Consider the following 14,756-nt stretch of genomic DNA (forward strand, 5'->3'; position numbering starts at 1 on the left):
CGAGTTAGTACCAATGGGTGTGACTTCAGGTATCTATTGGGACTTTTTTCAGTGTTCTTCCAGACGTACAGGAGCAACGAAAAGGAGCTAATGTAGGAGATCATAAATATGTCTGCCGTACTTGAGAACTCTTTCTTGCTTAAATACCTTGTTGACTTAAAACATCACAGACATGTCTTGTGGCTTTGAAGGGACATATGAAAACTGAAGAAGTCTTGATACTTCCCTATCTAAATAACTGAGATCTTAAATTCAGACTTTGAAAAGTTAGTTATGGAGTTCTACTGGAAAAACTGCTCCATTGGAGTAACAAAAGCTGGTTTACGTTACTTCATTTTGAATGTTTGCTCCTTCATTGAGCTTGTATGTATTTCATCATGAGCTTTTAATGTATATATATCATTTCATATTTTCAAAATTAGTAAGTGCTAGTTTTAAATCTCTTTGAACTGTCCTTTGCCCAGAAGTTCATCATAGATCTTTTTTGTCACTAAGGAAGGCGTTGTGTGGAACAGCTGCCTGAACCAGGCTTGAACTCAACCTAGCAAAGAAATTTTGTCAGTTTAGAGGTATTGGTGATTGAGGAGTTCTTAGGTTAATGTTTGCAAAAGGCCTCATATAGGCACAAGCTGTACCCTTAAAAGCATTTTTATTGATACAATATACATCTACATGATGTGGGAGCGGCCATCTGATTTTCACAAATGTTAAAACTTTTCCTCCTGTGGAATAGGTCGTAATTGCCATCACTCGATACATTTTCTCCTGTCACCAAACCATCTTTTCATAGTATGGTCCAATCCCTTAGACTACTGGGACTTCTACAGCTTGTTCAGCTGACTCGTGCTCCTATCTCTGAAGTGCAGCTTTTGCTGAGCAGTTTTTGCCGGTTTTTACTTGCATAAACCAGAGTGGGGTTTATTTACATTGGAGATTTGGGTTTGTCTCTTGTTGGTGGTACTGGACTTAAAATAGTAAAAATTTTATGAAGAATTATACTTCAAATGTTATTTGTGTGCTTATTAAGATAATTTTAGCATTTCCTACTAACTCCGTGATGTTTTTCCAGCTGAACGAGCTTTGGATACCATGAACTTTGATGTCATTAAAGGCAAACCAGTGCGCATCATGTGGTCTCAGCGCGATCCCTCTCTACGCAAAAGCGGTGTAGGAAACATCTTCATCAAAAACTTGGACAAATCAATTGATAACAAAGCTTTGTATGACACATTTTCTGCTTTTGGAAACATTCTATCTTGTAAGGTTAGTGGAAGACTATTGGTGCGTTTAATGGTTTGACACAAAAACATTCAATTTATGCTGGAAACATTCCATGGGTATTACAATAGGGTTTTTCTTTAATAGGTGGTATGTGATGAAAATGGATCCAAGGGTTATGGATTTGTACATTTTGAGACACAAGAAGCTGCAGAAAGAGCTATTGAAAAAATGAATGGTATGCTGCTTAATGACCGCAAAGTGTAAGTACATAAATATGTAGTTGGGGATCAACAGGCTGACATTCATTTTACTGCGGACAAATATTTAAAGCTTACCTAGAAAAGACAGGTTGTTCTACAAATTTCTAATTTTAAAGAGGATTTAGTATTTTAGTGCTAGGAATACTATGAATTGTATCATCTGCCTATTCTAAAGGCAGAATAAGTTCAGAAAAGGCTAATAATGGACTCTAGGGAAAAAATTGTTGTATTAGTTGTCTTAGAAGCCAATGCTGTAATGAGGATTTGGGAACTCTGATTTTCTGATCTTACTGGTCTGAGATAAAATACAATCCATCGGGTATTCTGAATAATACTTCCTTTGTAAGAGTTGTGAGTTAGGTATGTTACCCATTTTTTGGATGAAACTTACAGCTGTAGAGTTAGTCAGTCCTGAATAGCAGTTGGATTACACTGATGTTTTTATATGATTGTCTGTTAATAGGCATATCTAGGAAATAGGAATTGAAAACAAAACTTACAGAAACATAATGTTTTAGACATTATCACTGTTCTATACTGTAGGAAAAAAAAGTTATTTGGCTACTTGGTTAGTGATATCTAGTCTTGAGGGGGGGCGAGTGTGTCTCACAGTTATGCCTAAGGGATCATTATGGTATTTGGTATAGTTGCAGAAGAATAGGTCTGTAAATACTTGAGAGGGTTTGGAAAAAGGATAACAGAAATAAGCATCAGCTTACCATCATGCATTATTTTTACATGTAGAGATGGATGGATCAAGCCACATACAGGGGGAACATATATTTTGAAACTTTAGTTTTCCTGCTTGTTCTGTGCTTGACTGGCAAACTCTGGATGTTTTTACTCAGCTTCCATCTTTATACAACCTTTTCAAATTAGTAAAAAAAGGTCAGCATGTAGTCGTAAAAGCACATGATTTACGTAAACTTTGGTAAAATACATCATGAGAGTTAATTTTGCTTTGAATTTCTATTCAGGCGAGGTTTTTAAAAGTGAATTAAAGTACTTCACTCACTAAATAGTGAGTATTCACTCACTATTGTCGATAAGAAAATCTTGAGTTACTGTATGCTACTTTATTGGATTTGTCAGATCTGGAACTATAAAGTTGGACAATACAATAAAATTTGAGAGCAAAAATCTACTACAATCAGAAGTCAGTGTTAGCCATGTAACGTCTCTACTAGAGCAGCTCCTTGGGTTGCAGAGTGTTATGTTCAGCTTCTGTTCTTTCTCTGACGGTGTGAACTAACCTTTGGTGTTCCCAGCCAATTTGCAATGGTATTTGACTAAAGAGCAAGTTGAACTATTTATCTCTCTATGCCTATTTAAAAAACAACAACAACAACAACAACAACAAAAACCCAAAACAAACCAAACAAAAGTCTTGCTTTGATATAGGCTGAAAAGGCGTGTAAAGGAGTAGGGGAGGTTAGTTAAATATCCCTTGCTTAAAGACTGGATTGGAGAACAGTAATTGCTTTAAGGATGCCAAGTTTTTAGTATGGTAGAGGGATTATGCTGTTATCTAGAATTTCTGTTTAGCCACTTTACCTGGTACTCTTTCCTATTGTCCAGCTCCTGTTGTCAAAGGCTGTTTTATAAGAGTGAACAACCTTGCCAATGGCTTGAAAGCATTTTTATGCTAGTAACTGTGATAAGCACTGATGTAGAAAGGATAGTAAAATTGTTTTTCTGGTGGAGTTTTATCGTAAATATTTTATCTAAAGAATTTCATGCCTATGATGAACATTGAGATGAGACTGAGTAAGAATAAAATATGATGCCAGAGGATTGAAGTAAATTTTTAAACCTTGACAGACTTGCTTTAATCTACACTATTCTGTTCTCCTGCAACTAGATTTGTTGGAAGGTTTAAATCCCGCAAGGAACGTGAGGCAGAGCTTGGAGCCAGAGCAAAGGAATTCACCAATGTTTACATCAAGAATTTTGGAGAAGACATGGATGATGAGAGACTTAAGGAACTCTTTGGCAAGTTTGGTAATGTCTTAAAGTTTAAGTTTATATAAACATTAGTGAACTTCAGCTTACTTCTTATATCTTACCTGTACAGTGGCCTTATAATCAGGAATCAGCTGGCTGGCTAATGTTGATTTTAAAAAAAAAAAAAAAAAAAGTACTGAAAAGTTGGTGCTTAATTCCAGTCTCAGAGTCAAACTACAGTAATACTCACTGCAGAATTCTAAATAGACAGAATAGCGCGTATAATCCTGCCGTCAGAATTTTTTCCAATAATCTGAAAATGATGTGTCTAAATAGTCTTTTGAATGGGTTTTGCAAATTTTTTTAAGTTGCAAATAGAAATGTTTTCTGGTTTAGTACAGATTGGTGTTATGAATTCACTATAGGATATATGACAAATGAGTTTGCTGTTGCTTTCATTGACCTGCAGACTTTTCTTTACTCGGAGTATCTCTGCTTTCATTATTCAGTTGCATTGTGATGGCTGACCTAATACAAAATTATAAGGAACTTTTCCATTGGCAAGCTGTTTGGCTCTGTCTTCATCCTCAGTTATGCACGGGGCAAAATTATGGCAGACATATGATCGTGACCTAGTAATATATATGAGGTGTCACCATCGGAGGCAAACTCCTTAATTCAGTTACAGATTCTTATTCTGGTTTATAGGACACATCTATTTTATTTTCAGGCTCAGCTTTTTTTTTTTTTAATTTTCTTTCCTCCATGCTTTTGCTGTTCTCCAGTGGATATCATGTAAAGCAAAACGAAGCCTTGTATATGAGATATTCTATAGCAGCCCTAAGCAGCATTTACAGGAAATTCTTTTCCACTATTGAAGTATCTGTGGTTGAAACAGTAGCGAATTTAGCTGCTAGTATCTGTCTCAATTGAGTCTGTGAACTGCAATTTTTTAAAGGTTTGGAATTGCTGAACTGGGATGGCCTTTCACCATGATAAATGGTGAAGCACATACCTAATAGAAAGGCCTCCTCTCCGGCTTTCAGTATCTGTTTCAAAGGATGGAAGCACTAATGCTTTTTAAATGTCATAATTTTTAATGAGAAAAACAATTTCGTTCACTTTGAGGTGAAATTCCTACCCCATTTTGGTTGAAAGTACAGTAGGAAAGAAGTTCCGCATGGCAGACTTCAGCCATAATGGCTGAAGTTCAGCATCAGGGCAGATTAGCAATTTTATATTAATGGGTGATGTTTACTAGCTACTATTATTGGTGCAGGAGTCCTTTGTAATACAAGTGAAACAAACTAAATATTCAGACATCTAAATGGGATGTTCAAAACATGAAGAAAATACACTCTGTATACGAAGCATAAGTATTTCATTCTCTTTTTAGGTCCTGCCCTAAGTGTGAAAGTTATGACCGATGAGAGTGGAAAATCCAAAGGCTTTGGCTTCGTTAGTTTTGAAAGACATGAAGATGCTCAAAAAGTAAGCTTTTGGACTTCATTTTAGGAGTTCTATAACTGACACCCAAATAATATGTTTCATTGAGTGATTTGAAATCTTGTGAATTCATTAAGGGTTTTTAATTGGTCAAGGACACTGCAAAAACAGGTGTCTGCTTCCTAAATGACTTAGCATAGTTTCTGTCATTCAGAATGCTTTCTTATGAGCAAATGTCATTGATTTGAGGAGCTTATTAAGTCAAGATCCTCTGAGATAGCTGAAACTAGTGTAGAAATGGGGAATCTTGCCCATTTAATAATTTAATAACCTGTTGTAGTTGGGCTTAAAGGTCTCGATGAGATTTGGACTCCCTCATGCTGGGCAACATACAAGCATAGTAAATTATTACATCTCTGCAAAACCCAGATGAATCATTGGATCCAATTTGGTTGCACAAAACATTTGTGCAAGGCAGAAGGGACTGTGTTTTCAAACTTCAGCACTGCAAAGTCAGCAAATTATGGAGTATGTTGGCACAGCTATAAGAAAATAGCCATAGAGCCCTATGATGTTGCTTTTACTCTGAAGAGTAACTTTGGAAGAAGGGTCCTTTTAATTCGTATATATGTCTGTAATGTACCAGTATACTGTATAACTTGATTCTTTGTTAGCTGGTTGCTTTGATGTGTCAGTTGACTGTGGCAATAGGGTCGTAGCATCAGGAGAAAAACTTAGCACAGAACAAATCAGGGCAACAAATGAAGTTTGCTTTTCAAAAAGCATTTCAGTGGTCTGTCAGTACTGCAAGTGTACAAGCAAGAGATTAGAACAAATCCTGTCTGTCTTACCTCTACATTGTTCAGTCTTGCATACGTTCATTGATGAATTGTTTCTCTTACATTCTCTTACAGAATCACATGTTGGGTGTTTTAAATAACATAAAATTCTAATATCTCAATGTGTTTAATGTCTTTGATCATGAAGGTATACAATAAACTGGTGACTTCTGGTTTTAAATTAATTTAATAAATCCGTGCCAGAGTTTTCACATCTTAATAGTTGTAACTCAAAACAGCATAAAGGAAAAAAGTTTGTATTTTCATACTCTCTAAGTATTTCCTTAATGAAAGATTAAAAATTTTAAAAAAAAAGCCATATATGCCAGCTGTAGCTTAACATACAGTATAAGAAAATCTGGTAGATATTACAGTTTCAGATGATACTTTCAAAAACAGAAGTCAGGTGTGTGAATTAGAGCTTTTCAACTTAATTTGCTTTCTTTTCTCTGCCTTTAGCAAGGTAAGGCTGGAGAAATAGTTCTTCATTATGTGACTTGATTCCCCACCCCACGCCCCCCAACTTCATACAAGAAAAGTTTTTTGCATCCCTTGTGACTTTTCTTTAATTGGACAGAAGCACACTCAGAAAGCAATTTCCATTTTACTTTAAGCAGGGAGGTCTTGGGGTATTTTGTTTCAGCTAGTGATATTTTGGATGGATTGGCTCTTTTTCTGGAATTCTTATGTAATAACTTCCTTTTTATATTTGAATTACATTTTTATTTTGTACACCTGAAATACACTGGAATACAAAGCACTGCTAACCTCTTGTTTATTAATGAAGGCTGTAGATGAGATGAACGGGAAGGAGCTCAATGGGAAACAAATCTATGTTGGCCGTGCTCAGAAAAAGGTGGAAAGACAAACGGAGCTGAAGCGCAAGTTTGAACAAATGAAGCAGGACAGGATCACCAGATACCAGGTTCAGTTTTAATTCAAGTGGACTAACTTTATTCTATAATATTTTTAGATTTACCCAGACCATTTGCTTTCAAAAATAACTTGCCTTTTTTTTAGGGTGTAAACCTTTACGTGAAAAATCTTGATGATGGGATTGATGATGAGCGTCTTCGAAAAGAATTCTCCCCATTTGGTACAATCACTAGTGCAAAGGTAAAGTAAAGTTTATAGATTGTGCTCGTCCTTTTTCTGAAAATGAACAGTAATCTTTCACCAAGGAAGAGTGATTTATTTCATTGACTAACAGACATGACCCAGTCATTTATCACTGCTACTATATACATGGATATCCGCTTTCTTGATTATTGTACATCTTGGGTTGTGATCTATATGATCATCCTTTCTTGAAATAAACTGAGTACTGATATTAATGTGAGAAAAATGACATCTTTTCAGTGCAGTAATGTGTTCGTTATTACTTCACTGAGGTTTTCATCTGTATTCAGTAAACAATTAGCTATTAATTAAGCTATTATATTCCTTTTTATAAATCAATTCAGTAAAACAAGCCTGTGGTCTCACTTCTAGTAAGGTGAAAAAAGAAACTCAGGCGAGTTGAGTAGATACAACATTCTCTTGTTTTAAAACTAAATTTTGTACTGACAGGTCATGATGGAAGGTGGCCGCAGCAAAGGATTTGGATTTGTATGCTTTTCATCACCAGAAGAAGCCACCAAAGCTGTCACAGAAATGAATGGTAGAATTGTGGCTACTAAACCATTATATGTAGCTCTAGCCCAGCGTAAAGAGGAGCGTCAAGCTCATCTCACCAACCAGTATATGCAGAGAATGGCAAGTGTAAGAGCAGTACCTAATCCTGTAATCAACCCTTACCAACCAGCACCTCCTTCAGGTTACTTCATGGCAGCTATCCCACAGGTATGTATAGAGATGAGTAACCGAATGTTTTGTACTGTGTATAAAATCTGTTTAGATTTAGCAGTAAATACAACTATTAGCGTGTGGCCATAACTTCAGCATTCTAATTTCATAGCAGAAAGGTTATGGACTGTTCAGCATGCCTTTCAAAGATAACAGTTACACAATGTTTTTATATTTGACAGACTCAGAACCGTGCTGCATATTATCCTACTAATCAACTCGCTCAACTTGCTAGACCTAGTCCTCGCTGGACTGCTCAGGGTGCCAGACCTCATCGTAAGTCACTTCTTTACCTCTTCCCAGTGATTGCAGTAAACTCCATGGCGTTTACCTTTGCAGTTTTATGTACATTTTCACAGCATTACAGTCTTCTCTTTGTCATGTTAGTGGTATTACTTCTGAACTCTTTTCATTATTCAGTGTTTCAGCATGTAACTTACTATCTTTTCTCTAAAACACAGCATTCCAAAACATGCCTGGTGCTATCCGCCCAGCAGCACCCAGACCACCATTCAGTACCATGAGACCAGCTTCTTCACAAGTTCCACGAGTCATGTCAACACAACGTGTTGGTGAGTTTCATTTATGCAAACTTCAAGTATTAGACTTCTTTTTTAATTTTGCTGATTCAGAATGATCTCTCAAAAGCATTCGTAAGTTCAGTATCACATGTAGTAACACCTCCCTCCTTTTCTGGCTCTTACTAAATGAGTAAGCTAGTATCACCTTCTAGTAGTTGCTTTAAATATTGTCCCAGCAGAGACTCCTGCTGTGGTCCCATTTCTTCAGCATGAAGCATTTCTTCTTTTAGTGTAGGTTCTAAAATAATGCTGTATGACAGCTTCTGCTGTTTCTAAACATCCTCGTAGTAATAGGTTGCATGTAGAAATACTGACATAAGAATTTTAGGTCTTATTATTTTGTCATAGAATACTGTGAGCCAGTGTCATGTATGCAGAATCTTCACATCACTGAATGAACCAGAATTGACTGTAATGGAGTCTTAATTCTCTCAGAATGTATTAGGCAGTAGTATTTTTTAGCTATCTACTTCATGAAAGTATGTTTTTTTTAGGATGACTATTGATGTAATGTGCTCAGGAAATCAAGTGTCCTTTGAGGTTAGAATGAAATTAAATTAATACTCAACCAAAGTGAATGTTTTCTCACGGATCTTTTTTCAATAGCATGTAAGAAAAGCAATTTATTAGTGAAGTGACTGGAAAGTAACATCCAGTAAATTGCAAGCTTTGAACCTTCAGATACAACCAGTGATGTGACAGTTGACACTACTACTGAGATGAATCTATAATACAATACCTAAATTAGGTATTCTGTTTGGGCTGGTTTGCTGGTTGTTTTTTTTTTTTAACTTGTACGGTGTAGGCTAAATAAAAAAAAGAATTATTCACATATGGAATTATGTTATTTTTTTCAGCTAATACATCAACACAAACAATGGGTCCACGTCCTGCAGCAGCAGCTACTGCAGCTACTCCTGCTGTACGCACAGTACCACAATACAAATATGCTGCAGGTGTTCGTAATCCTCAGCAGCATCTTAATACACAGCCGCAGGTTGCTATGCAGCAGGTATGTACTTTCAGGAACGGGTCCATGCTTCTGCTGGTGTTTTTTTGCAGAGAAAGGAGGGGGACACTTATGATTGAGTTGTCTTTGTTATTCTAGAATTGAGGCTCTGCATTGTGGCAGCAGAGTTACAGCCTTGGGATTTTAAGTATATTTCAAGTTCACCTGGGACAGGATGTGATTCTGGGTTACTTCATATTTTCCAGTTGCTTGATACCTTAGCCTGGATTCTCCTTGTGTTTGCTCCAGAGTGGAGCGGTTGATACTGATTTCCAGCATCACTCGGCTCTAACCAGCACTATTTGATCAAATTGACTTAGTTCTAATTTCTTCCATATTTCTGACAGTGTAGGCATTGTTTATACTGAGTTGTGGAACATTGGATATTTGAAGCGGCACCTAATTATGAATTAGAATTTAATTTTGAAATGGTGTTAAATTATTTGCAGCCTGCTGTCCATGTGCAAGGTCAGGAACCCTTGACTGCTTCCATGTTGGCTTCTGCCCCTCCACAAGAACAAAAGCAGATGTTAGGTATGTACATGACACCTTTCTCTATGCCTTGTAGCAGAAGGACAGTCAAAGTAGTCTTTTATCAATCTTAAAATGCAGAATAAAGTTTTAGCAGTAGAACAAGGTGTTTGTTTCCCTTTTCCATTAAATCTAGGCTATGTTTGTCAGATGAGATTTGTCACCCTGATTAACTTTTTTCTCTCTAGGTGAACGTCTATTTCCTCTCATTCAAAGCATGCACCCTACTCTGGCGGGTAAGATCACTGGTATGCTGCTGGAGATTGACAACTCTGAACTCCTCCACATGCTCGAGTCTCCTGAGTCTCTTCGTTCGAAGGTAGGTGGACTTCCGCCTTACACTAGTTTTATCAGCAATTAAGTCTACACTGATTTAACGGGTGTTTACGCTGGCACAGTGGAGTAGCAGTAATGCAACAGTGGCCCAGGGCGAGAAGTTAGAATTCCCTCTTTCAGAGGGTGGCAGTGGCTTACATTAGCATGAACTGGAACTGTAATGTTATCCTTCTCTTTTTAACAATGCAGGCATTATTTGTATGTATAATTTAAACTGTTTCATTAACTTAAATATACAGAAATTACTAAGCTTCCTTTATATTTTTCTTTTTTACTTAACAGGTTGATGAAGCTGTAGCCGTACTACAAGCCCACCAAGCTAAAGAGGCTGCTCAAAAGGGAGTTAATAATCCCACTGGGGTTCCAAGCGTTTAATAAGTAAGTTTTCTGAGTGCTGTAGTTTTATAGGTTGATTGGGGCAATAGTCCTTAGTCCATGGCGTTATAAGCAGCATGCTTCCAGGTTCTGTATTGTTTGCAGCCACAGAAAGTAGCAGCTATGGTCACAGTTGTAAACAAATTTTATGCTCAGTCCTGTTGTCCAGTTCTGTAGCTCTTGGTTAGCAAATGCTCCTGACATGTCTTGCATATTTAGCTGGAATTAAAGCAATTGTTTTTAACAGCATATTTAGCTGGAATTAGTTCTAGGCATGCATGCAAAAATGGGCAGTTCTGTCAAATGCTACTATTCATACTGTTGTTCAAGAGGAACTTGGGGTGGAACTGAAGTAAGCTTAAAATGATACTCCAACCCTATTTTTCCTTAGAAATGAAATAGCTTATTTACACTATAATTTGTATATACTTGCCAAAATCTAAAATTATACAGTAGTTTAAACTACATATTGTCTTGACTTTGCATTTTGGTGAGTTTAACTTTAATGTCAATTAAAATACTGATTTTCTTTATCATCTTCTGTGGGGATAGTATCTTAATTTTGCATGACAGAAAGAGGCAAAAGGTGGTATCTTTACAATTTTGAAAGGGGAAGATGTGGAGTTCAGGATAATACAGGAGTCTCTTATTCAGTCCAGTGAGGTTTTGCCTGTATATGAACTTACTTTCCACGTTTATAGCTGTCAGTTGAAGATGCCTGCTTTAATATTTGATCACTTAAAATTTTCTCTTTTCTTGGTCTTTTCATTTCTGCAACTTTCCTTTTGGAGGCAGAATGAGTCATGTGTTTTCCACACCTCTTTCTTTTTCTGGTTTTTTTTTTTTTTTTGCTAGTGACACTTTAAGTGGAGATAAACAAGTGCTGAATAAGTTGTCTGTCCTGAACTAAGATGCCCAAACTTTGAGACCATTACTCCGTATGTTTCATGATGTTTTAGTAATTGGAAATTGAAAATAACAGGTAGTGTAGTTATTTGATGAACTTTGGTATGCTGGCCTTAAGAGTCGAGGTGACCTGCAGTCAAGTTAGTTACGGTAACAAATTATTGTGCGTAGCCATTGTCTAAGGCTGTGCTGTGCAGAGTAATGTTTGGTTCTATACTCAGTTTTGTCTTACCAAGTATCACAGACTTGGGATATTTCAATTCCATGTTTCTAAAAAGCAGGGGATATACCTCTGATACACTGCTTGTAAAGGACTTTGGTATGATTGGTGCCGTGAAAGCCCAAAGTGCTGTTGGGCTTACAGTTGCAGAAAGCATGTCAGAAAACAAAAGGTGCTGCTTTAATTTTAAAACCGAACAACGTTGTTTTTGTTTGCAGAAAGATCCGGGACTACAATCTAGAACTTCGCTTCACCGAAGAAAAAAAAAATCTAAACATGGAAAAACTATTAAATATTGAGAAAAACATTGCAAAATATAAAATAAATAAAAAAAGGAAAGGAAACTTTGAAGCTTATGTACAGAGCAACGCCGGGGCTAGCAAAACAAATGCTAGTCCTAGATTACTTATTGATTTAAAATTTAAAAAAAAATAGTAAAATAAAAAATACAAATTAATGTTTTATAAACCCGGGGGAAAAGAATTTTCAGCACAGTACAAAAATTTAAAGCATTCCTTTCTTTAATTTTGTAATTCTTTACTGTGGAAAAGCTCAGAATATCACCACTGTTTTAGTTGACAGTGAGAATTGATAGCTGAGCAAAGAAACGTAATTTGGATTATAAAATTCTTGGTTTAATAAAAATTCCTTAAACACTGATTAACTTGTGATGGTTTCTTTTGTACAGTGTACTTCTGATAAGGTTGTCATTCAGAATACCAAGTTAGAATCCCATTCTATAGTATGTTTAGCAGTTTCTAGAGAAGATTAGCCTACATTTAGCCACCTGTTACTGATAATACAAATTTAGGCATTAAAACAAATGAAAAGAGCAGCTAGATCCATATCTGGGTTTTAAATCCTTAATAGCATGATGTCTGAGCTCTTGTCATTGTCTAATGAGAAATAGACTTTTAAATACCCTACCTTGAGATGATCAGTAAGAAATGTTATTATAAAAGGCCTGTGTTGGAATTGTGTAACATACCAACACATGTTCCCATTTCACCACCTGCATGTGGTGTTCGTTCTCACAGGTTTTGGTGGAAGTAACAATCTACATAGGTCTCCAGCTGTGTCTTTAGATGGCTAGTGATCCCTCAGATGGAGGCAGTGTCGTATGGATATAGGTGAAAAAGCAAGGATTGTCTGCAACAGACAGTGTTGCAAAATTCCATTATTGTGAACATATAAACACAAGGCATTCCTAGAACGAAACAGATGAGGCTTCAGGTGGTAATGTAGTAAAAATTTAATGCATAGTAACCAAAAGATCATGCTTTTCACACGGTAAAAATGCTTCTGCGGACAGGACTGCTTAATCGTCCGAGTTGGATATTTCTAATGCTGTGTCCCCTAACAAGTGAATGGCTACTGTTCGCTTTTTCTTTTCCCTCTGTTAGTAAGAGATCAATTGGTTTAATATTAGCTTTGCTACATTTTGGTCTTTTAATGTGCTGAACAAATCCTTCTTGACAGAGGCAACTTTGAAAGTTTCATGTAGCTCTGGTAACTAAATCACTGAATTATTACTGAAAAAGAATACAGTTAGGGTGCTTTAAATCAGCAGATTTGAAAACTGAGAAAGTGGTCTGAAATTGAATGCTGTTCCTTATTACTTAATATTCACTACAAAGATCTTTTCAGTAACTTCCAGTTGTACTGTGTCACAGAGCTCTGCATACAGTGAGCTTTTGCAAAACTTGGTGGTTTTTTTATCAAATATGTGAATGGTGAAGTAATTCTAGCAGTTTTACTGGCTCCAGGAATCTGCTGCTTCCTGCAAAATAGAATTGAAGGAGGAGTGTGGGGGGGTGCCTTTTTAAAATAAATTGCTGCTTGATCTAAATCTGATCTAGTGTACAATACTATAGAAATAATCCTGTCTTCACTCAGGGCTGATAGGACCTTCAGGTCAGCTTGTGTGTTAGTCACTAAAAAGAGCATCCAAGCCAATGATCAATGGCAGCAAAAGTGAGAAGAGCCAACACTAGCACATGAGCTGTTTGATTTGCTACAGGACCTTACTGAGGTGGAGAGTTTTGCAGGATTAAAACTGTTAAATGCATGATCTAGCTAGCTTAAAAGCATAATCGAGAGAGAGAGTAATGAGCTTTTGATGCAATACAAACTTTCAATGTGTAAGTTAGTGGTTGTCCATCTACAGATGGGTTATCCTACAGTTGCTGCCTTGCTTTTTTCCCCCCTTCCTTTAAAGGAGTACTTTCTGCAGACTTGCAGAATGAGGGAGACGTTTTCTACCCCATTTAGCCCATAATTGGCTCTGTAAGCTGCTTAATCAAAATTGATAATGCAGGGGGAGAAAGGAAGCAGTGAAGATGGCATGCCCTGCTTTTACAGAGGAGAGAAAAACCTGGCAGGCTGGGATGGGGGAAACGAACTAAGATCTCTTAGTCATGGAGGAAGGCATGACCCTTAGCCTCTGTGATCCATTGGGCGCCAGCTGCTGTATTCGAAGGATTTCTGCGGAATCATAGGAACGTGTTAGTGAGTGCTTTCTGGAAGGCTCTCTGAAATCTGTGTTGCATGGGGGGAATGCCAGTGTTCTCTGGGCCTATTGTTGCAGTCTTAAAGCCCTACAGTAGCTTTCTGAAGTCCCACAAAAGACAATTCAAGAGTGGTCTTATTTTTCCCCTTGTGCAAAGATCTTCAGACTGGATTTTTTCTGTTAAGTGAATTTGAGAAATAAGCCTAGCATGGAGAGGTGAAATTGGTCTGGCATAAATGAATCCTATTCAAAATCCCTCACTTCACTATAAAAGCATTAGGCTAAGCCTGTACAATTCTTACGTTCAGTCCTGTCCTGATGGAGGCAGACTGAGTTAATTTGCAATGTTGCTGAAGTATACGACTAAGAATTTTTTAAATTGGATGGTAAATCCTACAAAGGAGGCGGTTCAAACAAGATATGTACATGATAAGAGGTTGAATGTACAACCTTAATTTTATGTAATGTCAACTATAAAAACATTAAAGTTTTGGAGACAGTTTTAAAGACCTAAAAATACTTGGCACCATAATAAAAATGTTGAAGAATTGGATGATATTAAAGGTTTAATGGAAGGTCTAAAGGATGATATAAAGACCTCACTGTTTGCAGGAGTTTCAGGGCCCTAGCAGGAAAGTAAGAGCCCACCTCACTCCTGCCTGTTTCCCCAGAGAAGAGGTAATGTGTCTTCGGTGAGTCTGCTGGAGTTAAACCAAACTAATTTTTATGTTTTG

The 14,756-nt window shown here is 36.9% G+C and overlaps 1 protein-coding gene across 1 annotated transcript; it reads left to right on the plus strand.

Annotated features, from left to right (window-relative positions):
* The first annotated feature begins 1,074 nt into the window (after nt 1-1,074).
* On the plus strand, nt 1,075-12,173 carry PABPC1 (poly(A) binding protein, cytoplasmic 1). Its single transcript, XM_009582614.1, has 14 exons — nt 1,075-1,263; nt 1,366-1,481; nt 3,343-3,482; nt 4,822-4,916; nt 6,498-6,635; nt 6,731-6,826; nt 7,280-7,552; nt 7,738-7,831; nt 8,017-8,127; nt 8,994-9,148; nt 9,595-9,679; nt 9,865-9,995; nt 10,295-10,390; nt 11,732-12,173. The coding sequence occupies exons 1-13, from the start codon at nt 1,090-1,092 to the stop codon at nt 10,385-10,387; spliced, it is 1,701 nt and encodes a 566-aa protein (XP_009580909.1). The 5' UTR covers nt 1,075-1,089; the 3' UTR covers nt 10,388-10,390; nt 11,732-12,173.
* The last annotated feature ends 2,583 nt before the right edge of the window (nt 12,174-14,756 follow it).

The sequence above is a fragment of the Fulmarus glacialis genome, unplaced genomic scaffold (assembly GCF_000690835.1).
Source record: "Fulmarus glacialis isolate BGI_N327 unplaced genomic scaffold, ASM69083v1 scaffold42667, whole genome shotgun sequence".
In the NCBI taxonomy this organism is placed as follows: Eukaryota; Metazoa; Chordata; class Aves; order Procellariiformes; family Procellariidae; genus Fulmarus; species Fulmarus glacialis.